The sequence below is a fragment of the Cyrtonyx montezumae genome, unplaced genomic scaffold, assembly GCF_038088225.1.
Source record: "Cyrtonyx montezumae isolate F1298 unplaced genomic scaffold, pur_monq_1.0 scaffold_4, whole genome shotgun sequence".
NCBI lineage: Eukaryota > Metazoa > Chordata > Aves > Galliformes > Odontophoridae > Cyrtonyx > Cyrtonyx montezumae.
The window spans coordinates 14365377-14391268 of NW_027072045.1; the positions used below are offsets into that span (position 1 = coordinate 14365377).

The 25892-nt window shown below is 43.5% G+C and overlaps 2 protein-coding genes across 2 annotated transcripts in view; both read left to right on the forward strand.

Annotated features, from left to right (window-relative positions):
- The window catches only part of SEC31B (SEC31 homolog B, COPII coat complex component), a 109327-nt gene extending 86798 nt beyond the window's left edge, over positions 1-22529 (forward strand). Inside the window, exon 28 of the transcript XR_010622785.1 lies at positions 22516-22529. The gene's annotated coding sequence lies outside the window, so the exon portion shown is untranslated. The remainder of the gene's footprint in view (positions 1-22515) is intronic.
- On the forward strand, positions 10564-25180 carry PKD2L1 (polycystin 2 like 1, transient receptor potential cation channel). The gene is made up of 15 exons (XM_065746354.1): positions 10564-10858; positions 13660-13773; positions 15075-15202; positions 16049-16305; positions 17075-17299; positions 17863-18091; positions 18442-18612; positions 19317-19498; positions 21421-21541; positions 21933-22031; positions 22747-22868; positions 23198-23315; positions 23555-23691; positions 24388-24535; positions 24968-25180. The coding sequence occupies exons 1-15, from the start codon at positions 10564-10566 to the stop codon at positions 25178-25180; spliced, it is 2559 nt and encodes an 852-aa protein (XP_065602426.1).
- Positions 25181-25892: the final 712 nt, after the last annotated feature.

Sequence of the window (25892 nt, forward strand, 5' to 3'; positions counted from 1 at the left end):
GTACCCACTTCCCGAGCAGCGAATTGGAGAGAAGAGACTTGATTGTCGAACGGCTGCTCTGTATTGGGAGCTCCATGGAGAGCTTTATGCATTTATGTAAAAATCGTATGTTTTTGCAGAAAAAAGCACATTCACAACTGTATGTCTGGATCCACACATATATCCGTGTAGGGGTTTGTCTTGATATACACAGTCTGGAAAACGTTGGCTGTAACCTTTAAAATGAATCCTGGGCATTTTCAATCAGCAAACAGTTCCTTCTGGTGGAGGGTGGAAAAAAGGGAAAAAATGAAAATAAAAGCTCAGTTTGATATCAGCTATTTTCCCTAACAACGTTCTCACCAGCCCCAGTAACAGAACCTGGATTTCCTTGTTGCTGCGGCTCTTTACCGGGGAGACATTTCCCACTCAAAGTGAAGAGGTCGGGCCCTACAGCTGCCACCTTGCTGGCGGCTGAGCAGAGGAGCTCTCCTATCCCCACCATGTGGCCACCACGCCAGGCACTCTCAGGTATTCAGCAGAGAGGCCTGGGATGTCCTAGTGTAATTAGCACAACTACAGTGTGCTCTGTGTTCAGTCAGCGCCCACCCCTTGCACAGGAGTCACAGTGGAACAGAGGCATCAAAAGCCACGTTCAGTTGTGCCTGTATCCACTGAGCCATATCCTGCCTAGGCAGCTCTCTCTCAGTGAAGGAGCCAACCAAATGAGGTGCAGACAGACAACCACTTTCTTGCAGAGTCAGTCCATCCCTGGGCTGACCCAGCTCACACACAGTGGGGCTGATTCAGTGGAAGCTGTCAAAAGTGAGCTGCATTGTAATCACTGGGAGGGAAAAGTGACATTGAAAAATAACAGCGGCTCAGTTCTCTGTATCCAGAGGTGGCTGGCAAAGGGTAAAAAAATGTGTCTCTCCTTTTTCATCTCACTGTGATGGATGAAGAGGTTTGAGAGGGGTCTGTGTTTTAGTTTTACATTAGGAAATCGAGTCTTGCCTACTCTCAGACACAATACTGAAAGAGAGAAGCCACAACAGAGGACGTTCCTAGACAGTGAAAGTTGGCATGAGTCAGAGAGGGATTTTAACCACCTCTTTTAAGACTCTTTGTTAAATGGTTGGTTGACAACACTGATGGTCACTGAACACTGGAGAGAAACAATGATTTAGTTAAAGATTCAAATCGTACGTGAGTGTTGGAAGAACACTGTGCTAAAACACTACCCTATGGAAATAAGAGAAATAAAAAATAGGCTAATAAATAAAGGAGAAAAAGAAAGAAGGTGGTACTTGGGACTTAGAGGGTAGCAAGACTTTGCTATTCTCTAAGATGAGCACTATTTGCTCCCACATAGCAGAAGTGAGGGGATGCCAGGGCAGGGGCAGGGCAGTGGGGCTGGGATCCAGCAGCTTTTCCTTCAAGGGAGAGCAGTCCTGCTGAGCGTGCAGTAGAAGCACACTGCTGCTGGAGTTCACTATCATCTCTTACGAAAGATTCTTCAGTCATCATCTCCAGGAAAATTATTCAAATCTTCTACATCTGGTGACTGCTACCTAAGGTCGTGGTCTTCCATAAATGTGCTGAGGCAATGCCAGGAGTGGGGCACAGGGCAGCAATGTGCAGCACCAGCTGTACCATGAGCAGAACAGACCATGAGCTTTAGCACAGTCTTTCATTGCGAATACATGCTGCTAATGTAAAGCTGGTTTCACCTTTCTGAGAAGCCCTCCATGGATTCATGGCCTAATCAAGGTATTGCACTAGTGCAAACCTCTTGCAAAGTCCTTTTTGTCTGAGGATCTCAAAGTGGGTTATCAAAGCTGAGTAAAGAGAAGCACAGATTGGCAGCGGCTTCACCAATCACTCTCTGAAAGCAGTTCAAATAAGAGGAAGCAGTTGCATCCCTCTCATAGGATGTGCTAACCAACTATTGCCAAGATTCAGGAATAAAACAGGAGCAAGGCTTAAGGTGGTACATTTCATCAAAATGTTCCCACAATCCTCTAAGAATAAATAGATAGATAAATAAATAAATAAATATTGCTTTTCCACACAGTAGTTGAGTTTTGCAAGAGGATTTCATCTGATGTTGACATATTGGAAATTTTAGCGAATCTCCTCAGCTGCCCCCTCTGAAATGTTGAAAAACCACACACGGCAAAGCTTGTTGCAAGGGCTTTGCAAGGTTTGCTTCATGTTATTTGTTTGTCTTATTTTACAGCATTCCTCGTCTCTCCTTTTTTTTTTTCTGTTTCACCATTAGGAATAGAGGAAAAAAAAAGAATAGAATCAAAGGCAGAAGGAAATAAGATGAATGCTGGGGAAAGAACCGACCCATTCTCCTACCCCACTGCCAAAAATAAAGGTTTGCAATATATCTGGCAGGATTATTTGTTATTTTCTGCATCTCTTGCATTGTTTTCATGAAGAAGCGTGAAGCAAATGAAGATCTAGAGGTTTTTCTAGGATAGGAGAAGCATGCCAGGGCCTTTAATCCAAGGAGAAGTGCAGGGGTGGCTTAATGCCATTTCATCAGTCCTCCTTTCTTCCTCCTCCCTCCCCTCATACAGAATCTGCCTTTCGAAGGCATTTAGCCCTCTATGGAGAGCAGATGAACATCAGTGTGTTTCACCACTGCCAGCAGTTTCATGGGTTAATGGTTCCCTACTTCTCAACAAGTTTGACTTCTGTGCACAGTTACATGTTGCAGAGAAATGGGGTAACGGCCCTGGGCCACAGAATGAGTTGGGACAAGACTTAGCTTAGGATGCAAAAATCAGCATGAATGCCCGCCTGAAAGATAAGGTGCAGCTGCAGGTAAGACAGGACTGTCATTTCCAGGAACTCAGAACTAGGGATCAGATCCCAGCTCTCTGGGTCACTATCCTCATTTAATGTGGCTTTCTCCCTGAGCATTCTCTTCTGGAATCATGCACTCTTCCTCAGCCAGGAGAGATGGCAAATGAATTTCCTTTCTGACATGGAAAGCTAACACTCCTATGTATTCACCTGGCCTCAGAAGCTTGGACTTTTGGGGAATCTATCATGGTGTTTAACAAAAATGAGATTTAAGTTTACAGGGACTGATATCACCTTGTTTGCTTGCTTGCTTACTTTTATTAAGGAGAGTTTATTCTCTCCTTAAAACATAATCTGCTGCAGTGGATCCCAAGATCCCTGGAAATCCCCCACCCCACCCTCTCCCTTAAGGCATGGCTGCATTCAAGATATGTTACTTGTGCTCTTTAGAGAACAGCTATTTCCAGGGTATTCCTGGAAGAGCAGCAGTGGCCACTGTCCCAGCTGCTTTTCTGCAACAGCCTTGAGAAGGGCTGGGGCTGAAAGTCGCTTTGCCACTCTCCTCTGGCTCAGTGAGGGGTACATGGTCAGAAGGAGGGAATGAGACCTGATTGCCAGGGTCAGACAGGAAAGCAGATGTAATTCGGATGATGGACCATGCCTCCGGGCTGTGAGCAGAATGGCTCTGTTCATTGCCAGTGACGCAGAAATCTTATCATCTCTGAGAATTAGGCTGAAAATAGGCTGATGATAGTGATAGGGTGCTTATCTCTGAATTTTGCCCCATCCCATCTCTTCCAACCACCAAAGCGCCAGATCCCCTGCCCATCCTCCCTTCCTCTTACCCCAAACAGGCTTTGCTCCCAGCTCTTGTGCTGCCAGCAGCGAGAACCCAGCCGGTATTGTCTAAACAGGGCTATACAATGGACAGCATTGTTGACACTGGATTTTTGCCCTCGTTAAAGATGACCTCACAGCCCACCCCTTGGGCACTTCAGCCAGCCCCTTCGGACTGTGAGGCTGTCTTTTGAACTTGGGTAAATAAATTGGGAGGGGTGGGGGAGAAAGGGATGGAGAGCAGGGGAACACTGCGGTCATTGTGTTACCACCCTCTCCTCAGCACTGGTGCTCTCTGGTGTCTTTCTACCCACACTGGACATGGCAGGCCAGGTGCCAAGGAGCCAGCATGCCAAACTCCCTTCCTCACTATCCCAGCCTGCATTCACTGGGCAGGACCCTCTGTGGTCCTGCAGCCTCCTTTCTGTGGGTTGCAGCTTGGCCTGGTCACTTCAGCTGCCCTTTCTCCTCCATTTCTCCTGTGCCTTCTTTCCCACGCTTCCTGCCCCTTCTCTTTAGGCTGCAACCATCCTCAGGTATCTTCTGCTGCTGGCAGCGTGTAAGTGCTTAGTGAGGGCCGGGAGATATGCCACCTACAAGTGGCAGATCTTCTGACTCAGCTCAGGTGGCATGGGCCACACTATCTCCTGCTCCATGGTCTTTCTGGAGATAGACTTGTGGTAGGGGAAGTGGACATACCTTTGTAAGGTGAAACTGATGGGGCTGTCCTGAAAACATGTACACAATGCAGGTACAAAAAGAATCATAGGAACCCTTAGAGTTGGAAGGGACCTCTAAAGGTCATTTTGTCTAACTTCCTTGGAATGAACAGGGACATGCACAGCTTGATCAGGTTGCCCATGGCCTGATTCAGCCTTGCCTTGAAAGTCTTCAGGGATAGGGCATCAACCACATCTCTGGGCAACCTGTTCCAGTGCTTCACCACCTCACTGTAAAAGTGAGAGAAGAAAGGACAGAGGGAGAACCTGCTGGATCCTCATCCCATCCTTTCCCACACTACACTTGCCAGTGGCACACAAAGGAAAACCCCAAAGATGGGGTGTGCCTCTCCCTGTCTGCCATCTCCAACTTTGCCTACATCTATACTTCAGTCTCCTTTAAAGTGAATGCTTTCTTTCCTCATGGGCAATGGGACTAGAGCAGAGAGTTGCCTTTGTATTTCTCAGTGGCAAGCCCTGATATTTCTCCTGTGTCTCTTCATCTATCCCAATGAAACACTATGTCTTGTGAGCAGGAATAGGAGGAAGTTACTGGTTTAACAGAACCTCTTTGGAATGCTGCATTTTCCCAGTGAGTTTTCTTACTTAGAGCTGCATTCTCTGAGCTATTTACACACATACTACATCTTGGCTAGAAGGGGAATAATGGTTTATCCCAGAAAGTGTTTGCTACCTGAGTTTAATACTTCTTTCCCTATCCAGAGGATGAGGGCCAAAGTGTCCTTCAGACCATTATATGACTATAACTGGGCTACCAACCTTGGGTTAACCCAACACTAACAAAGCCATGACATGACCTCACAGGTATTCCAGGATTAGGGAAGTGTATTGATTCATGCTACATTATCTCTGTCCATGCCACCTCTTTGGTAAAGCAGGCCTGATAGGAGGCATGATTTCTCACAGACAAACAGCTGAGGACTGTTATTTCAAGGTACAAAGTCCTCATCTGCTCCAACGTGTCAGCACTAACCAGACCTCATGGCAGGGGTACACCTGGCCTTAACTCAGCTACTCCCCATACCAAAGCTTAATTTTATAAGCAACAAGAGTAGAGTTGAGCCTGCCATGGCAGCCCCATAGTCATAGTCAGTACAAGCAGGAAGCTTCTCTCATCTTTTTTGTCTTTTTGTTTTGATTTCTTTGTTTTTCTGTCTATAAAATGGGGGTGGTACTTGTGATCTGTGCCCAAGCTCATTTGCAACTGAAAATCCCTCTCAATTCCCATCTGAGCAGAGTGCATCCCCCACCACCTCGGAGTGGGCTGCAACAGTGTGCAGCAATGGACAAAGAAAGGACATTTGGAGTTCTGAAGGAGGGAGATGCTACAAGCTGTTATGTTTCTGTTGGGAATGTTTTTAAGTTTGCTGTTGGGAATGAAGCCCTTACCTGCCTGCCTGGTTTTGCTGCCTTTCCAGGTCTTTGAAGAACCTGTCTGCCCTGTCTCCTTCATAGAAAGGAGCCGGAAACTCACTCATCCCTTTCCACATCCATTTTGTCTCTTAAGAAAAGGGCTGTGGACTGTGGGATTGCGTTAGTTTTGGTGGGTAAAATGACCTACGTTAACTATGTGTTTGTATTTGGAGTGTTAACAGGGGAAGAGATCTGCTGCAAGTGTAAATTAACTTCTTGACAAGTAACACTTAAGAGACTCTGCAACCCACTGTCTACTCTCAGTTATTTCTGATGTCCTTTTTAAAGCTTGCTCATTTTGTCTCTTAAGTCTTGTGGTGGTGTCAAGATAGAAGTCCCATTCAATCTACAAAGGCTTCTTACAAAGTCTGGATCCCAAGACACTGGAGAGCTGCAGCAGATGATTGCCCACCACGTGCATTCACACATTTGCACAGCATGCATTTGGCACATTCTGAAAGGTATGCCTTTTGCTTCCTCCATGCTGTGTTGGAGGGGGTCACATTTCCAGAGAATTCAGTTATAAACTTCTAGAAGAACCCAAGTGGGTACAGAAATTACTCAACTTTCTCCAGCTGATGACAGGCCTTTTTATCCATGAGTCTTTGCAAAAAGAAAATAAAGTAAGGGCAAAGTAGCAGAGTTGCTATCTTCACTATGATTTTTGATGTAGTTACACAACAATGCCATGTCTGTTATTTCACTCCTAGAGGTTTTGGAAAGCATACTGACAGCACACAGTCTGAGGACTGCTAGAGCAGTGCTAGGAACCATTCCTGAGGTAGGGCTACTCACTTTCTCTGCTGATAAATGTGATGACAGAAAGATCAAGCTTTCTACTTCTATAGACAGTACTAAACTATCAAGAGTTGGAAACACATTGGATAATCCTGCTTAGGCACACAAATATGTCCCAACCAAGTCACAACTTCTGAAATGTCCTTGGACCCCTTCACAGGGACCCCAGGATCCCACCTAACTTGCCTGGGTACTGAAGTAGGATGAGCCTGGAAAGTGCTGGAACACTAGCTGGTGTGCAAACACACAGTATTGCCAGTGACTAGTACTACTCAGGCTCCTCTTTCACCACCTCTTTCTCAATCTGTCAAGGGTGAGTTCAGCCAGGTGATTGGCTCATCCCTGAGTATCAAGCACATGTAGCATCTAAGCTTAACACTGATGCCAGCCCCTTGGCTTATCTTAAAAGCCACCTGAGCCTTTCTTACCTTGTTTTTCTATCTATAAAATGAGGTCCTCATATATTATTTGGAATATTGGAATTTGGAAATGATCAGAAATTAATAGAGAAACACGGAGTGCTGTAGAACCATGCACGCTGAGTTAATGCAATTGCTCTGTGCACAAATGATCTTAATCTAGAAAATGCTTTGGTTAGAGCAACTGCACATGGACAGAGGTAGAAAGGTGGTGAATCATTTCCAGCTCTTGAGAAATCTGTTCTGCACTCTAGCCAGGACTTGGCCAGCTCCATCAGCCTGAGAATCATGGGATTGAGCTTAGGACATGAGGACTAGGCAGTTCTTTAGTGCCCAGAGTTGCTCCATTAGGTTCCAAAGATGCCAGGACTCCTCATTCTGCATTTCTTCTCTGGGGATTGTTGCTGGATCTCAGGAGGTTTGCTGGCCTCGGGATTAGGGATTTACCTCTTCCCCTTGTGCTGGTGGAAATATTGGGGACTGTCTGTCTCTCCTATTCAGCATGTAGGTGCTAATGTGAATCTCAGCTAGGGCCTAGGGAAAATTAAAACAGCATGAAAATGTCAACAGGTGGCATCTATAAGATGAAGACAGATAATCTCTAGATAATCCTGAAGCAGTTGCAGAGATACTCAAGGTCTTTCTCTGGAAGTCCTTGATCTCAGTGCATCTTATCTCTAAAGCTTGCTGTGGGCATGACAGGAACAGACAGAGATGGGTTGCTCTAGCCAGGAGTGAGTTACGTGATATCTAACCAGTGCTAAGGATGTTAATTTAAACTACTTGTTCCATTTTAGCCCCTCAGTCCCATCCACCATACTGCAGCACACAGATGACATGCAAGGATCAGTAACCTGCAAGAAAACCTTTCCCAGGTGAAACAAATTGCAGTCACTTCATCCCAAACACCTGCACTGATCTTCAGAGAGGATTCATAGCAAAGTGCTGTGTAGAGTTCATAGAAGGTTCGCTGTTTCTTATGCTGTTAGCAGGTGCTTCTGTAACTCTGTTCTAGCAGTGACAGAGTGGGTCTGTGTGTGTGTCTGTGCTGATTCTGCCTCTTTTCTTTATTAATCAAGGGGACAGAGTATGCAACAACTGAATGGGTTTGGCAGAGGATAAAACCAAGCTGGCTTGGAAGGTGAATGCTGGTAGGATTGGGATTTTCAGTGTTTGTGGTTGTTGTGAGATGTGGTCCCAGGCAGTAGGAGCAAACCAAGGAGGATGTACAAGCAGTACCAGAGGGTTGTTAGATAAGCTGTTAAAGCTTGTGCTGTGGCGTGATGAGCACCAAAGGTCATCATGTGAAGTCATTCTGCTGCTGGGAAGGAACCAGCTGTAGAAATGTGTCCAGCAGTAGGCACTGTGCTGTCTGAAAGACAGAGCCAGTTTTTGAGACAATCCTGAGGGGAGTGAGGAAAACAGGAAGGGATGCAAGGTGAGCGGTTAGCCTGAAGGAGCTGGCTGGTGAGAGAATTCATTCAAGGGGGAACGCAAGGGGAGGCAAACACAAGGCTGGAAAGAGGCAATAATCCAGTCCCTCTCTGTATGGAGTGAGAGGGAATGAAGTTATGTTGTGGTAAGAGAGATTCAAATCAGGCCTAGCTGTAGTTTACAACTCAAGCTTGTACTGGTGGGCTGGTGGTGCAGCCTGAGCACCAGCCACCCTTGGCCTGATGTGAGCCCGTGAACGGGAAGTCAATAAAAGAAGTAGCTTGCTGTCATTTAGAGTGCCACCTCAGCCCATGGCCTGGGGCAGAAGGCACAACTGGGCACCAGGCAGCAGCCCGAATGCCAAGTTACCAAGATGATGTTATGTTTTAGCCCTTCTTGCTCGTTCAGCTACAAGAGCGGGGTGTCTGCGGGCTGGGGCTGGTGCTGGTGGGAGCTCTCCCCTGTGGCGGAGCGCGGCCGCCCCCCTCTGGCCGTTTATTCTTTCCCCACTAAATTCTCGCCGCGAGTCACCAGAAGCAGTAGAGGTACTCAAGCCCGTCCTGTCTGAATGGAGAAGCAGCAAACGTTATAGTGAAAATGAAATCAAACGTACCACCTTGTTACTTTTGTATGTGTTTTACTGTGATTAACTCCTTCCCAATGCACTGTATATAACGAGGCATTTATTTCAGAATGTTCCTGTTCACTTTGCATAATGAGACAAATCAAATAAGGCTCCTCTTCTTTATCAAAACTGTGTTCCAGTAGGGGACAGCAGTGAGAAGGAGGCACTTTGGTCCAAAGTTCTGGGGCTGTGCTTCTTGTCTTACCCTACTGTGCTGAATCCCACTGTGATGACTGTTTCTGGGTTTAGAAATAAACCTGCCTGAGTACTTCTGGAGTGTTTCTTCTAGGCACACTGAAAAAATGGACTTTGTGACGGAAAAGAACTGGAAACTGGCTTTCATGAGAATGAATGGATGGTGAATAAAGGAATACATAAGAGATAAAGGCAGAAAGGTGCTGCTGGATGCCAGCATCTAGTAGGTGAGCAAAGGGGATGTCTGCATTCAGCTGGCCTGGCAACATCACCTGTACGAACATGATAGACCAGGAAAAAATATACCTATTGGTACCTATGAGCCCTGTAGCCCTATAGCTGCAAACCTGGATAGTCAGGAAATATACCTTCCTGAGGAGAAGCACTTGCTGCAAGTCGCATATTCAGTCTTGAGGAGGGTCAGTCTACGTTCCTTTAACATCTTACTGCAGCACCTGTGAGATATGGGACTACTTTTTGCTGCTGAGTGGTGGGTGAACGCTGTCACTCCCTTGTTCTTGCTATTTCTAGTTTTGCCTTATAGTCCTGGTTTGCCACAGTGCGAGCAAGCACCGCAGGGCATGTGGGAGCTCTGCAAAAGCTGGAGAGCTCAGCCCCTGGCTTCCAAAGCAAACACTAGAACTTTACTCCCGCTTTCTATTCCTGCCTTTAATAACCAGTTAGCAAGGAGGAAGCTGGGGAAGCAGCGAGCGAGACCGCTGTAAAGCCAACCCCGGCTTCCCACTGAGAGCACGGGTCCCAGAGCTGCAACCCCTCCGAGCCTGGGCTGCCAGCGCCATCTGGTGACACCCTCAGCGCAGTCCCATACAGCTTTCCGCTCTTCGACGCACCCCTGGAAGCCCAGACCTTACCCCAGAGCGCAGGGTCTGTGCGGCTGCGCCCACCGTGTGCCCGCCGCGGATCCCGGCCGGAGCCCGCCCACCCTGCAGGTGTCCTGAGGGGTCCAACTGAATCCCCTCTTCCCTGCAGCTCTGGCAGTCTCCTGTTGCCGCAGCCCCGGTGGGGTCTGTCGTCCCGGTTAGGAGCGGGGCCGTATCGCTGTAGGGCTGACAGTGGTTCTTAGGGTGGTTGGTGCCTCCCTCCCATATGTGTCACCAGCTGAGCTGATATAAAACGGAGGGTGCGTGCTCTCTGTGGGATGCTGGTGATGCGCCTTCTCCCAAGCAGCCGAGGCAGACGTGCTGTTTGGCACTGACTGATTGCCTCTCCTAGCTCACAGCTCCAGCTGGGGCAGCCTACCCCCGCAGCCCCAGCTGATAAGCACTTCTGCTGCCAGTGAGTAGCCATGAGTTCTTCTCACCCAAGCAACAGAGCTGAGAGCCATTTTCAATGCCCAGAGGAGCATGAACTGGAGGCTGTGAGGAAGAAAGCTTGGGATAATCCTGTCTACAATGGCTCTCCCTCTACCTCCTTGAAGATTCGAGCCATCTACAACCCTAAATCCATTCTGGAGAATCCCTATGAGAGCTTTGAAGAGGTGGGAGATCCGCTGCCATACCAGGAGGAACAGAACAAAACTATGGGTGGGAAGACAAGTCCTTTCCTCAGGTGCTGCTTCTACATCTTCAGAGGCATCCGAGGTAAAGCTCTGACATCTCAGTAGTTAGGATTTACTAGCTCTTGAGAAAAGCAATGATACTTGGGAGAGAAGCGTGCGGGTTGCAGAAGATAGAAGCTGCATAGTATTGGTATAGTGCAGAAATGTGCTCGGTATAGACCAGTGTTACTCTGGATATCATCTTTAGCTGATCTGAAAGGAGCATCCTCATTGTGTACCTTGCTCTACCTCCAGTGTCTGTCCTGTCAGTTTTGCTACAAGGCAGGATATATGGAGAGATTTAGTGATGTGTTTAGGGTCATGCTTAGGAGTCCCAAATCCATAGGAGCTGTCACCTCAGTCTCTGTGCATTTTCTTGCTGGAGTAGTACTGGCCCCTATGTTACAGCAAATTAAGAAGTGTCATAAACAGCCACTGTAGAAAATCTAGCAGCTGGGACTGAAATACAGAAGAAAAGAGGAATGTAACAAATATGGTTTTGCCTGGGACAGACCTGAAAGGAAGAAGAGCTAATTTCCAGTTTTTAAGATGAAGGGCAGTAAAATATTCTATTGGCTTATTCAGAGGCACTCAAAAAGCTGGGACCAAGTTAGGTTTCCTGACAGGATACAGCTCTAACGCTGTAAAAACAAGGCAGACAAGTCAGTAAAATATATTTCTCAGGGAAATTTTCTTGCCAATAAGTTCTTTCTTCCTGACTTGTTCTTGCTGAGAGATCTGTTTCCTGGTCTTGTAAGAACCTGTGTCAGAGCTGTTGCATGTGAGTGAACAATGGTATTGCCTGGTCCTAAATAGCACAGCTCCTCTTTGATCTTAGTTGTTCTTACAGCTACAGACTAGTGCTGTTAATTGACAAAGAAGCCAGAGTAGAGGTCTATAGAGATCTCTGGCTTACCAAGGAACAATGCTGGCTGGGTTTGGTAGGCAAAGAAAAAGAAAAAATAAATCTATACTTTATCAGCAAAATTCAGTTTTTGAAATTGGGGCGTGCAGATGAAAATAGAGATCAGGACACTGCAGCATTCCCTTCTTTTATGGCATTTGCAGCCATGTTTCCTGCCAGCAATGGTGGAAAACATTTGGGTTGTAGGATAGACCAGAGCTGGGCAGCTGATGTCCAAAGGTCAGGATAGACAGCAGAAAAGGCTCATCTGGCTTCACAGATATATCTCTTTTCTCAGCATGTGGGTACTAGGGGTTCCCTGCCTTGAGGGGGGAGGGGGAGGATGGGGGAGAATTAAAACCCGAAATAGTGTGGTATACTCATATTCAGAAATGAAGGGGGTAATTTAAGTGACCTGAACAGATTGAGTGTGACTGTTGATAAGGACTAAGTTCTGTCTCCCTAAATACCTTTGGTTACACAGCTCATATCTTCTCATTGCTTATTACACACACACAAAAAAAAGAGTAAGATTGAAATCATCAGGAGTCCAATGGCTACGATGAACCTTAGGCCAACTACTCAGAGAACAGCACTTCCTTTATGCTGACTCAGTCTTTATTGTTGTTGTTTTCAGTAATGTTTCTGCCCTGTTGTTTCCCACAGATTTGTTTTGTTATATTCTATTTTTCTTTCCATTGTGGAAATTCTCATAGACCACAAGCAGCTTGCATGCAGTAGAGTAAATCCACATCTTCTGTAGGCTCTCATTTCTACTGCTAGGCTTGGATGGGCAAAGCAGTCTGTCCAAGAGTGAGTGCAGATGCTAAGACAGTTATTATGGCATCTCAAAGTACAAAAAGCTCTCTACTTTGTTGAGATGCCAAAGAGCTATCAACAGGATGGAGGTGAATGTTCATGGGCCACTATAGCACTTTTGCTTGCTCCAAAGCAAAGAACTTGACTCCTTCCTCTGCCAGAGATGACTTCAGAAGTGCACCCTTTGATCCTGGCTTGCAGGAAGATGGTTGTGCACTGCTGGGGATAAGTACCAGCGCTAAGCTCTCTAGGAGGTGCTGAAAACACAGAGCCTGTAGGTGTTATTGACACAGATTCCATCACCAGGCTTTCAAGTGGAAGTTCTTCTGCCTTTCAACTGCAAAGGAAAGTTTCTGAAATCACAACATAAAGCCATTACAGCAAGAACAAGGAAGCACATTAGTGGTGTTAGGCGGTTCATCAAAACCGAAATATTGAAGCCGCTTTAAAAGGAAGTGTTCCTGTCTTTTTGATCAATCTTGATGACATTTAATGAGCTCCTTTCAGTATGTGAAAAAATCAGAACATTAGATGGTATAAATTGGTATATTTTATTGGAGTCAACAGAGTTCCATTGATGGATGTCCTGAAGACAGTTTGGATCTATTTTTTATGCTGAAAATATTGAATTGGGCTATTTGATTGAATCTTATGACATACCAGAAATCTGTGAGATTGTGAGCAACCAAGGAACAAACATTTCAAGCTTGGCAGTTCATTGTATACTAAAAAGAACTAGTAACAGTAAAGCTAACGTCAGATGCAGTTCTGTATAGAAGCTCTTACTAGAAGTTAAGATGTTGGCATATGCATGATTCAGATGAAATTATGGTGTTCCTAGGAACTTACGAGAGACTGAATTTCTGCAGAAAGTAAGCTGAGAAACAGGCAGGAATAGATCAGTTCATGTTGAATTCAGGCAGAAAACTGAAGAGGGATTTAGCAAAAGAAAAAAAAGTCAAATGTTAGTTTTGACCAGCCTCGAATATTTTCTTCACACTAAAGTTTTTCTTTTTAGGCAATATTTGACATTTTTAGTTAAATTTTGCTATTTGGAAATAGGGCTTCTCACAAAGCCTTTGCGAACGGCTGTTGAACATTTTTTTCTTTACCTCCCAAAGGTCTGTGGGGCACTACACTAACTGAGAACACAGCTGAAAACAGAGAACTTTATGTGAAGACTACTCTGCGAGAGCTCCTAGTCTACATTGTGTTCTTGGTGGACATTTGTCTATGTAAGTAACTATCGTATCTCATTGGTGAGCAACACATGGGGAAGAATGTGAGGCTTTATTATTAGACTTCCTCATCTTGCTGTAGGTGTTAAATTTATTGTACATACACTTGCTGCAGCATGTGAGTGTGTTAACCCACAGAATAGCTGCTTCATGAAGAAGTGAAGAAGCTGAAAATCGCTCTGGACTGGTTAAACCTGCTAGGTTTAAGAAGTGTTTCCCAAACTGCATTATCAGTTCCAACTGTTGACATCACAGTCTGGGAAGAATCAGTGCAAAGTTTTTCCTTAGTTTTACAGCAAATATTCAAGCCTAAGACAGCAGCTCTAGAATCTTCTTGGGATCAGAGACATATGGTTCTGAGAGATTTTTCCTGACTGAGACTGGTGGGGTTGCTGAGGTGATGATGCAGATGGCAGCTGATGTTGTTCTTGGGTGGATTGAATGCAGACCTGTACTGACTGTTAATGGTCTTTGTGTGGTTAGAACAATGCCTGTCTGCTTTTTGTGAAGCTTCATTTGTTATCACAGATTAGCACCTGTGGCACGGAACAGTGAAAAGGATTATATTTCATGGACCCTACGTCAGGAAAGAGAGACAGACAATGCCAAGCTGAGGTGCTATCACACTGACCCAGGGAGATAGCGCTTCCTAAAGAACTGGGTTGTGCACACAGTGGCGCACTGATTCATCTAGAAATGATGGGGAGCTGGATGTTGAACGTCAGCTGCTTTATTTGTATGGTACCCTTTCAGTAGTTGGATGTGTTCTTAGTGATTACCACGATGAATGTTCTTTTGCAGGGTGGAGCCCTGGCAAGTTGAAAAAACATGTTCGGAGAAGTTTGAGGTTTCTCAGTAGGTGAAAGCTTACCCTGAGCTTTCCACTCAGGAACATGGACAGTGTCTGTACTCTTTAGATCAAAACTAGGTGCATTCAAAGTACATCTCAAGAACTATGTTCTGAGAAAGATTTATCTCAGATTTTTTTTTTGGAGGAAAAAAAAAAAACATTACACAGGATACTAAGTTGTCAATCATCCAGTGGTCTTCTCTGGCCTTTAAACACCCAAAATCTGTCAGTCTGTTGGCTTACATTTTGAAGCATACAGCAAATGAGGTTGTAAATCCTTAAGCAAGCAGAAAGTAATGGGATCAGAGTTCTCAAGGTCACATCACCTGCATCTTGCTCAGCTTATTTACAATAGAAAAAGATGCATGGAAAGTGAATGTGTGTGTGTGTGTGTGTAGCTCCAGTATTCAGGTGTAAGGGAGGAACTTCCTCTTGTCTCTTTTCCTAGTGACATATGGAATGACAAGTTCCAATGCCTATTACTACACTAAAGTGATGTCTGAGCTATTCCTGCAGACCTCTTCAAACAACCATGTCTCCTTCCAGTCCATCGGCAGCATGGCTGATTTCTGGGTGGTGAGTACACATACGTCCTGGCATGGTGAGCCAAGGAAATGTCAGCTAGGCTGGGATATTCAGTTCCCCCTGAATGCGCTACTTAATGCTTTCAGCAAAACATTCTACTTAGTATTAATCTGTTTTTCCATTTTCATGAGTAACTGTGGGAACAACGTACTTAAACTGCCTGTAATTTATGCCTGGGCTGGTCTGATCTGTAGGGTTTTTTTGTTGTTGTTGTTGTTGTTTTTGTTTTTTGTTTTTAATGAAGAAGCTGGATTAAAATTTATACTGACTTTTGTGAAAGAAAATAAAGATGGAAAAAAATGCTTGTGATCTAACATGTTTTTATCAAAGAACTGGAGAAGGAATAATATTGGACCACAGTGAATGCTGTTGAGATATTGCAACCACTTATCTCTGACAGTCAGCCAGAAGTTCACTGTCAGCTATTTTGATCTTTCTCTGACATATTAAATAAAATAGGACGATGAACTGTTGCTCTCACTCTCAGTGATTCCAGGGAGCTGGCCCACCTTGTCTTTGTGATTCATACCTTATGCCTGGACTATTTCTCAAAACTTGTGTTCACTGAAGAAGAAGAGTCAGAGACTTGCAGAGGCCTTTTCTCTTTATAAGCATAAGATGCAAAAAGCATGTTACAGGCCTGTGAAGAGCCAACAAAGCACCCTGCTGCTCAGCATCCCTCTTCTGTCCTGCAACTCCCCACACATATCCCCCCATAGCATCTGTCCTGCACAAGTTCTACTACTTCCCACTTTGGGGAGTAGAGCAGCATGGGTCAGATCTTATTATCTCAAGTCCAGGATGAGAAAATTCCTCTCTCTTCTCTCTCTCATGCAGTATGCACAAGGTCCTCTTCTGGATAATCTTTATTGGACAAAGTGGTACAACAATGAGTCCCTAGCAGCACAAAACACTCAGTCGTACATCTATTATGAGAACCTGTTATTGGGTGTCCCACGCATGCGACAGCTGAAGGTGAAGAACAATTCCTGTGTGGTTCATGATGACTTCAAAGAGGAGATCTCAGGCTGCTATGATGTATACTCAGAAGACAAAGAGGAAAAAGTCTCTTTTGGACTCATCAATGGAACAGCGTAAGTACATCTTTTGCTGTTGAGAATTAAAAAGGCTGTGATTTCTATTTTTATTTTTTTATTGACTCTCATTATTCCCTTCTGGTTAAAATAAGATCTGCTGAATGCTGGAGTTCTCCTTGCAATTGAAGGTAAAGAATTAGGTAGACATTTTGTCTGTTTTTAAGGGAGTGTACCTCTTTCATCTTGAAAACCATTTTTTCAAGATTTTCCCAGCCTGTTTTTTTTTTTCAGAGATATCTGAATCATCTTCTTAAGACCCAGCCCTCCTAATTTCTACACTGAAATAGAATGTAGCACATAAAGCCACACTTAGATATTTTTTTCTTTTTAATAGTGATTCATGCAATTCAATGTGGATTTTCCTATATAATACTGTGAAACAGCTGCAGTTTAATAACTCCTTACTTGCAGGTTTTGTTGTTCTCTGTGAAAGAGAAGCTGTTGTTCACAATGCTGTGTGAGACATGATAGAAGGCAATATAGCAGATCCTGGGAGTAACCTCCAAGCAAATAAAGTAGCCAATGAACCTGCAGATTTCTCACTCCATAATATGTTGTGTTGTGTCACTACTGAAAGTCACTAGTCCAGTTATCTGTCAGTAGTGAAGAACTGACGTAGGCTCAGATCTGGAATAGGAGTTAAGTGCTGACTCTTTCATTAACAGCTTTGCATTCTGGAAGAATGGTTTAATTTCTCCTGGCTGCAAGGTTGTATCCCAGGCTGTGCATGGTAAATGATGCCTTTGCTCGTTGCTTTCTGTTGCAGGTGGAGGTACCATTCTGAGGAAGAGCTGGGTGGCTCGTCTCACTGGGGAAGACTAACCAGTTACAGTGGCGGAGGATACTATGTAGACCTCAAGTTAACCAGAGAAGAGAGTGCTGAAACCCTGCAAGTCTTGAAGGAGAAATTATGGTTGGATAGAGGGACACGAGTTGTCTTCATTGATTTCTCTGTGTATAATGCAAATATCAATCTGTTCTGCGTCCTGAGGTAGGCTGAGTCCCACTGGAAGTTTTACTGTCTTTGTTTTTGTTTTTTTTTTTTTTCTTTTTTTTTTTTTTTCTTGAGGTTGCAGTGTCTTAAAGTGAAAAAATAACCCAGTACACCATGGGTTATAGGACTGGATGGCATCAGTAGATGTTGTGTGGATTAGACTTGGCCTTCCTTCTTCTCACCCTGAGGGTGGTGCTGCACTGGAACAGGTTGCCCAGAGAGGTTGTGAATGCCTAGTCCCTGGAGGCATTCAAGGCAAGGCTGGATGTGGCTCTGGGCAGCCTGCTCTAGTGGTTGGCAACTCTGCCTATGGCAGGGGGGTTGAAACTTGATGATCTTTGAGGTGCTTTTCAACCCAGGCCCTTCTATGATTCCTGGCATTACTAGTTACACTTCTCTGCCTTTCATCTTTCCTATCCTGAGTAGTGAAGCATCAGAAAAAAGAATGCATAAACACATGCACAGCTCTTCCACTCACGATGTGGTGGATATCTGATTCTTAAGTTTGATGCCTCTGTTTCCCCTTTTGTAATTATCAGTGTTTTCTTTTCCCCTTGAAGGTTAGTGGTTGAGTTTCCAGCCACTGGTGGAGCCATTCCCTCCTGGCAAATCCGGACAGTCAAGCTTATACGATATGTCAGTGCATGGGATTTCTTCATTGTTGCCTGTGAAATTGTTTTCTGTGTCTTCATCTTCTACTATGTGGTGGAGGAAATTTTGGAGCTGCGTATCCACAAGCTTCAGTACTTTACCAGCATATGGAACATCCTGGATGTGGTCGTCATTCTGGTGAGGATGCTTGCACTTTTTTTTTTCCTTTGCTGAGAGGTATAAGAAACACAGCTAATGAAGGAAATGGGGAAACTCATCTAGATAAGAGCTGGCACGTGTTTTGCCCTTACAGAAAAACAAACCAGCAAAATAAATGGACAGATGTTTTTCTATCAGGTATTAGAATAAAATTCTTTCCTTAATCGTGCTTCAGAGGCTATGAAGTAAGGGCATCATTCGGTGCATTGGAGCCTTGTTTACAACCCCACCAGTAGACTTCTTTTATGAATTGTGATACTAAGAAATTCTGTGGCACTTCAATTTCTGTGGACGCTTCTCTAGTCACTGCAGATCCTTCATTTTTACAGCTCTCCATCGTTGCTATTGGGTTTCACATCTTTCGTACCATTGAGGTGAACAGACTGATGGGGGAGCTGCTGAGACATCCTGAAACCTACGCAGACTTTGAGTTCCTAGCATTCTGGCAGACTCAGTACAATAACATGAATGCAGTCAACTTATTCTTTGCCTGGATCAAGGTATTGTAAGGGAGGTGCCCGGGCTCCCACACTCAGATTTCTTCCTCTAGGTAGCTTGGACTCTAGATAGCTCGGGGATTAATTCTTCCATCTGTCTGAGAGAATGAGGCTAACAGCTATAGAAAAAGGAATTATTTCTCTAAATGACATAAGCTCCGTTTCATAGTTAATCCAACAGCTTTTCACCTTACATTCTGAGCCCAGCTATGTGAAGATAAACAGGGAAATAAGCTTGGAAGTTGTGTAAGATAATTTTTATTTTTATTTTTTAATGATGAGTACAGTACAGTTTTGTCTATCGTGTCCTAGTTTCAGGATGACTGTCCAATGACTGGAGATAACTTGTATGTTGATAGGCATCCTGCATTGTCAACTAAAGCATCTTGGTGTGATGGAAAGCTGTGCTGTACTCAGGGATCCTTACTGTCATCGAGATGTTTGTCCTTATTATCTATGTTTTGTCCTATATCTATATATTTTAATTTGACACAGGGAAGAAATTCATATGTCTGTCACCCCCATAGGAAAGTGGTAGCACATCTGAGACAAACATCCTGAACTCTACGCCACTACTGCCCCAGCCTGGCTGTCTCCTTGGTGTTTTAGTACCATAGAGAACCTCTTGTTTTAGTAAGCATGTACGTGAAAAGACTGATCTTGCTGATGGTTTGAACTAACTTTTTCCCATTTCTTTTTTCTTGCAGATATTCAAGTATATTAGCTTTAACAAAACAATGACTCAGCTGTCCTCTACACTGGCACGTTGTGCCAAGGACATCTTGGGCTTTGCCATTATGTTCTTTATTGTCTTCTTTGCCTATGCCCAGCTGGGTTACCTTCTTTTTGGGACACAAGTGGAAAACTTTAGTACCTTTGTTAAATGCATGTAAGTGTGCTGGTCGTAACTAAGTTTTCACTGTTACCACGTGTTGTCTAAAAACCTTTAAGTGCTTTCCCAATTGCAAATTTGAATGTCAGTTGGACACCTGTTATCTCTCATGTACTAAAGCCACAGTGGCTAAAAAGTTGCTTGTATCCCACATCTGTAATGTCCTCATGGACAAAAGAACACAGTGAGAAAATTGAAGGTAACAGTTTTTTGGTTGTATGGTGTTTATCAGCAGGAATGTGAGTAACTGATGTTTTGGGACTCTTTGCAGCCCTTTGATTCAATAGAAATCCCAGCCTGACAGTTTAGTGAGCAGATTTGTTTGTAATATAGATATCTTTCATTTGATGTGGAGTTGTTACGTACAGCAAGAGCACTTGGCATGCAGAGTACCTTACAGTAATTCTGCAGAAAAGCATTACAGCTCAGCTGATAATGTACAGTGTAGTTACTGCTCTCCTCATTACTCTGTCATCTTATCTCCTGTGAGTCTGTTGAGGGAATAGAATGGTGCTTTTTGATTGCTGCTGAGACCTTAGCAGATTTCTGGTTTTATACAGCAGCAGGTAGCTTTTGCTCTACTTACGTTCAGCTTCTCTGTAATTTTGGTGGCTGAAACTGAATTACTCAAATAGGTGTTTTGAGGTAAGCCTGATGTAATTTCTGTAATGAAGAAGTGGTCCAGATAGAAGCTCTGGTGCTTTAAAATTCTTTGGCTTCCAAATAGAGTTGCTGATCACATCATTTCAGTGTCTGTGCAACAGCTGCTTGGAGATGTTTTCATTTTTCCTCAGATGGTATATTTTAACATAAAGGAAGATTCAGTAAGGATATTACTACTCGCTTCAGAAGAAAAGACTGGAAGTAATGCATTAGTTGATATGTTAGCTTTAAACACTGAAACAGGAAAAAGTCAAACTGTTTCTGTTTATTAAATTGTTTTATATTAAACTCTAAAAATGTTAGGAATATTCTATAATGTAAATATTAGATATCAGTTACTCTATCATAACTGCCAATAAAATGTTTTCTTAATGTTTTATGTAGTTTATATGTTATTTTAATATCATGGCATATCTACTTCAAAATAACAGGTCATTTGGAAAGTTGGTAGTTCTCATACGCCAATTTTAACACATGCAGCATGTTTCCTAAATCATACAGTAGTCAAAAGAAGATGAAGTAGAAATTTTCACAGCAAAAGAAATAATAATAATAATAATAATAAATTACTACCGGAGGGAGACATTTCAAAATTACTGAATGGGAACAAATTAAATCGAAGAAGAGGAAGCAATACTATATTTCTCTTTCTTAGACCTGAAAAGCATTCTCAGTTCTCTCAAATAGACCACAGGAATCCAAAATGGAGCTTTGGACTTCTGAGACAGGCTGTAGGATCTCAAGATTCTTTTTTCCTGCCACCTGTGTGTCTCTTTCTGCATGCCTCCCCTCTGTCCTGTATCCCTTTTTTTTTTTTTTTCCCCTTCCTAATTGCAGGATGTCTGTCTGCCTTTGTCTATTTACAAGGGTTGATTCAGTGGTTAGTTTCCAGAGAAGCCTTACAGACTGTGGCAGGGCACCTTAGATGTGGGGTGAGTAGATGAGTACTTGAAGAAAGAGTCTGTCAAGGAAGCAAGCTAAGAATGTCAGCCTCAGACAGTCCTTCAGTCTGCATGCACTCTAGGATGATATATGGGAGGTATATTGTATAGCAGTCATTTTCAGCCTATGCTTCATAGACCTCTGGCATCCAGGTTCTGCTTTCAGGAAGAATATGAGAAGTAGTCCCCCTCTCAGGGAACTGGGCCTTGCTTTGGACCATCTAGGCTGGTTTAGGGTTCTTCTCAGGACTGTCTTTAGGAGCTAAGATAAATGTACGTGCCTATGTGTGACCTTGTGTTCTTCCTCTTTTCCAGCTTTACCCAATTTCGTATCATTCTTGGTGACTTTGACTACAATTCCATTGACAATGCCAACAGGGTCCTTGGGCCTGTTTACTTCGTCACCTATGTGTTCTTTGTTTTCTTTGTGCTCCTGGTAAGCAAGAAAGGCCTCCTTGCCTCTGTTCTGACAGCAGTGTTTGAGAGACCCCTCAATCCATCCCCCCTCTCCGACTTCCTAGGTAATGGATGCAGTGGGATGTTCATTAAGTTAAATACTACTATCAAGAATCTGAATGTAGCTTAAGATACTGCAGGAAAGGTTACCAGAGATGGTGTCTGAGCTGGGAACAAATGTGCCTTAGGCCACTGCTTTAGCTATCAGCTTTCCTCCCCATTCTTTCCTTTTGCCTAAGGTATACCCCATGTGAGAACAGCTACTTATTTACCTGAGCCCTACGCAGCTGTGTTGGTATCTTACTGCCTCACCTGTTGGGGTAGGCAAGGTGTCTCAAGCTAATTCAACTCTTTTCTTCCCTCTTCTTTAGAACATGTTTCTGGCCATCATCAATGACACGTACTCAGAAGTCAAGGAGGAACTTTCGAGCCAGAAGGATGAGCTGCAGCTCTCAGACATCCTGAAGCAGGTGATGAATAGCAAAGACTGCTACTTTCTAGCCAAATCCTGAAACATTTTCTTGGAGATCCTGAACTCTGTTGAATTTACTATTGAAGAAACTGGTTGCCAGCTCCAAATCCACTTTACTGATATGTATAATAGCAATAGCAGTCATAGTTCCCTTCTAAGATAGATCAAGTTCCTGGATTCTTTGGCAATGGGAGGATGAGAAAGCAAGAGTTGAGGAAATCCTGTTGCTTAAGCATGCCAGTAAAGTTTCTCAAAGCTCCTTCAGTTCTTTATACAGTGCACTGTGATCAATAGCAAATGAAGTGACTGAGCGTTTTACAGTAGTGTGAATCTGGTGGGTCACATCTGGATTTCCCACGGGCAAATTCCAGAAAAGGTCTTGAAAGTTCACTACTGTCTATGTTGTAGGACCAATATTCTGCAAAGAAAGATGTTAAAGTATCTTAAGCAGCTGGGAGCTCAGGTAAAATGAGACTTGAGAGGAGAAAAGCAGATGACAAACTTTTCATGGAGACTCTGGGTACAGTGTTAGTGCTGCTTTAAAGAAGTTAACCTAGTTTAGAAATGAGACACAGTCTTTAGCACTGTACCTGTGCTTCTATAAAATTGAAAGTCTTGTATTTATCTGCTTTTGCTTACTCGTATTTTCCACCCTTTCTTATTTTTCACTCTTCTGCCTGTGATTCTAAATTCATTTACATCTTTGTTAACAGAGCTACAACCGCACACTCATGAGGTTGAAGCTGAAAAAGGAACGGATTTCTGATGTTCAGAAAGCACTGCAGAATGGAACAAAAGAACTGGACTTTGAGGACTTCAAGAAGAGCTTGAAGAAGTGAGTGAATCAGCTTGCGGGATATCTGTTTATCCTTTTCTCTCAGTCACAGTTGTAACTTAAACTCTGTGATGTTCAAGGCCTGGAGAGCAATTAAGTCATATTGAGGCAATAAAAGATGCACAAAACAAATAGATATAATCGTATATTCTCACATGTTTAATCTCATGATCTAAATAGAGTTGTGTTGCTGTCTTTTTCCCAAGTGGAATATTTAAGTTCCTCATTGGCAGGAGGCAGCAGTACACTAATTTCTACAGGAGAGGTTCTGTGTTGTTATGGCTTATGTAATTTGGTGCCTTGAGCTTTTCCCTTCTGTTTTTCCACAGGATGGGCCATGCAGACCATGAGATCACAGCAGCCTTCTCCAGGTTTGACAAAGATGGCAACCACATCCTTGATGAAGCGGAGCAACAGCAGATGAAGCATGACCTAGAGGCAAAAAGGGTAAAAAAAAAAAAAAAAAAAAAAAGCCAAGGAATGAAGCTCTGATTGGTAGAGATCAATCCAGAATGGCCTCAGGAGTCTTTGGATTTGTGATAAAATAAGCAGGCAATACAGCTCCAACTCTGTCTTAATAGTAGCAGAGTACATGACCTACTTGTGAAGCTGTGTGTTATATTAACAGTGAAGCTGACACAGAGTTAATATCCAACTTCTCAGCAGTTTATTTATTTATCTTCCAGGCTGCTCTGAGTACAGAGATTGAAAATTTAGGGAAATCCTATGGTGGCAACAACTTGGATGAGACTCTGTCCTACATGGAAGCAAAGAATAACCATGCTAGTAAGACCAGCTGGGTCTCCAAAGAAGAGTTCCAAGTGTATGTTGATGCTGACAGTTGTTTAATCTCTCTAAAACAAGGGTCTGATCCCTGCTGCTTTTCTCCCTGATGTAACTGTTTGCACTGGTGTTGATCAGTTGCAAAAAGATCTGGTCCCTTTTCATCTTTCACTCATGTGAATGAGCAGGTCAGGAAAGAACCAGAGCATTTCTTGTAATGTGTTTTGTTCATTTCAGTAAAATATCAGACTGGGAAATATTACTTTCTACCTCTTGAATAACCTCTGTAGTTGTCATATTCAGTATCAGAAGGTAGCCTGGAAAACATGGCCAGGGAAAGCTGATACCTTTACAGAAGGTTCTGAGGAAAAATATCCTTCGTTTGTAGCCTAACTGCCTATCATCCTCCAGGTCTGAGAATGACACGACTGTTTCTTATGCAGGAAGAGTATGGAATAAATACAACACAAAGAATCAGGAGATCATAATTGTTCTACTGAGTAACACTGAGCAATCCACAGAAGACCATATTAAAGGAGAGGCAGATGCAATATTAATGATGGGATTATACTGTGTCTTGACTATGGAGGGAGCTCTGTGTTCTGAGTATGAATCAGTATCTCTGATGTGGAACATTCATTCCTGTTTTATATCTGGCCTGTTGTTGAGATAACTCTTGCGAATCCTAGTGTTTATAACAAGAAAAGAAGTTGCAAATGCCCTCTGTCTTCCTCAGACTCCTGCAACGTGTGCTGCATCTGGAACAGTCCATACACAGCATTGGCTCCAAGATTGATGCAGTGGTAAGCAAGCTAGAAGTACTGGAAAGAAACAAGCCAAAAAGGAAGGATCTGATGGGCAAGCCACTGGATAATGGTAGGAAGGTAGGTAAGCCTCCACCATACATCTGAACTACCTTCAGGGTTGGTGACCAACACTGTCGTGTGAATGGGCCTGTTAGCACCTTTTCTTTTCAAATCGCCATTGATGCAAGGTGAAAAAAAGTTGGACAGGGTCATCATTTTGCATGGTCAGACCTCTTCTGTTCAAGAGCTGTGGTGCAGGATTCCTGTCAACATTCTTGTAAAGGGCAGAAAAGGATGATACTCTTCATCAGTTTATTGCTTGAATCTACTTATCAAAGCATTGCAAGAGTGTGTTGAACCTCTAATAGACATATGGGCTTGTACTAGTTTCTAGAAGAACGTGGAAATTATTATTTAAGTATCATGGGCATTTTGTCTCTCTTCTGCAGTGTTGCTTGACTGCTATTTGTGTTTCTAACAATGCAGGTCACTCTTTCTTCTGATTAACAGGAGGAAGAACCCGGTCAGGAAGAACTGCTCTCCCAGAGCCTAGACCAGCTGGGGAAAGAAGCAGCAGAAGGCTGGGAAGTGGAATGTGTACAGGGAAATAATCCAAGTTGCATCTCTTCTCAGCATGGGATCTGCCCAATCTTGCTCAGGTCAAGTGTACCAGGATCCCAGGCACCCAAAAACGTCCAGTCACAGTCTGATGAGTGCTTCTAGCAAACAGCCCAGTGTTCCCAGTCTGGCTTCCATGGTACTAAGTCACTATCAGTTGTTTTCCCCACTGTTAGAATAGTCAGAACAGCTGAACACAGGCAACACTGTTGTCAGAGATTGGCAATGTGAAAAATTGGGGGTGCTCTTTTCCAGTATAGTGATATGTGATGTCACAGACCTAGAACTTCTGGCCCCTGTGTCTCTGGCCAAAGTAGAAATTTGAAACAAGGTATTGTATTGGGTTTCTGTCTCTTAAAAGGACAACTTAAAGTGCTTTTACCTACATTTTCCCAAGGTGTAAAGGCCTCAGAGCTCTGGAAGGACTTAGATCTGGAATGGGAAATTGTAAGTTGTTTCCCACAAACACGTGCCTACCCTCGCAATTGTGAGAAAAAGTTGAGGAAATCATGTAAACAAAGCAGAATATAATCATTAGCATGAGACAGAAAGGAGAAAACAGTTGTTTCTACCTGGTTACCATCAACTTTGTTCTGTTGTAATTTGTATCCAGAACACTCTGGTAACCCTCTTTGGTTACCAAAGATTCAGGTGCTGGTGGGTTGGTTACTTCAGATTCAGATGATAGAAGAAATAGCATATAAACACCTCAATCAAGGTGTTTTAAAGTAAGAGTTCACTCCCAGTGTACTAGGAGGAGATCTGAAATTGAAGCAGCAGCTGTTACTGATATTCTGAGGTCTGAATGTTCAGGGAA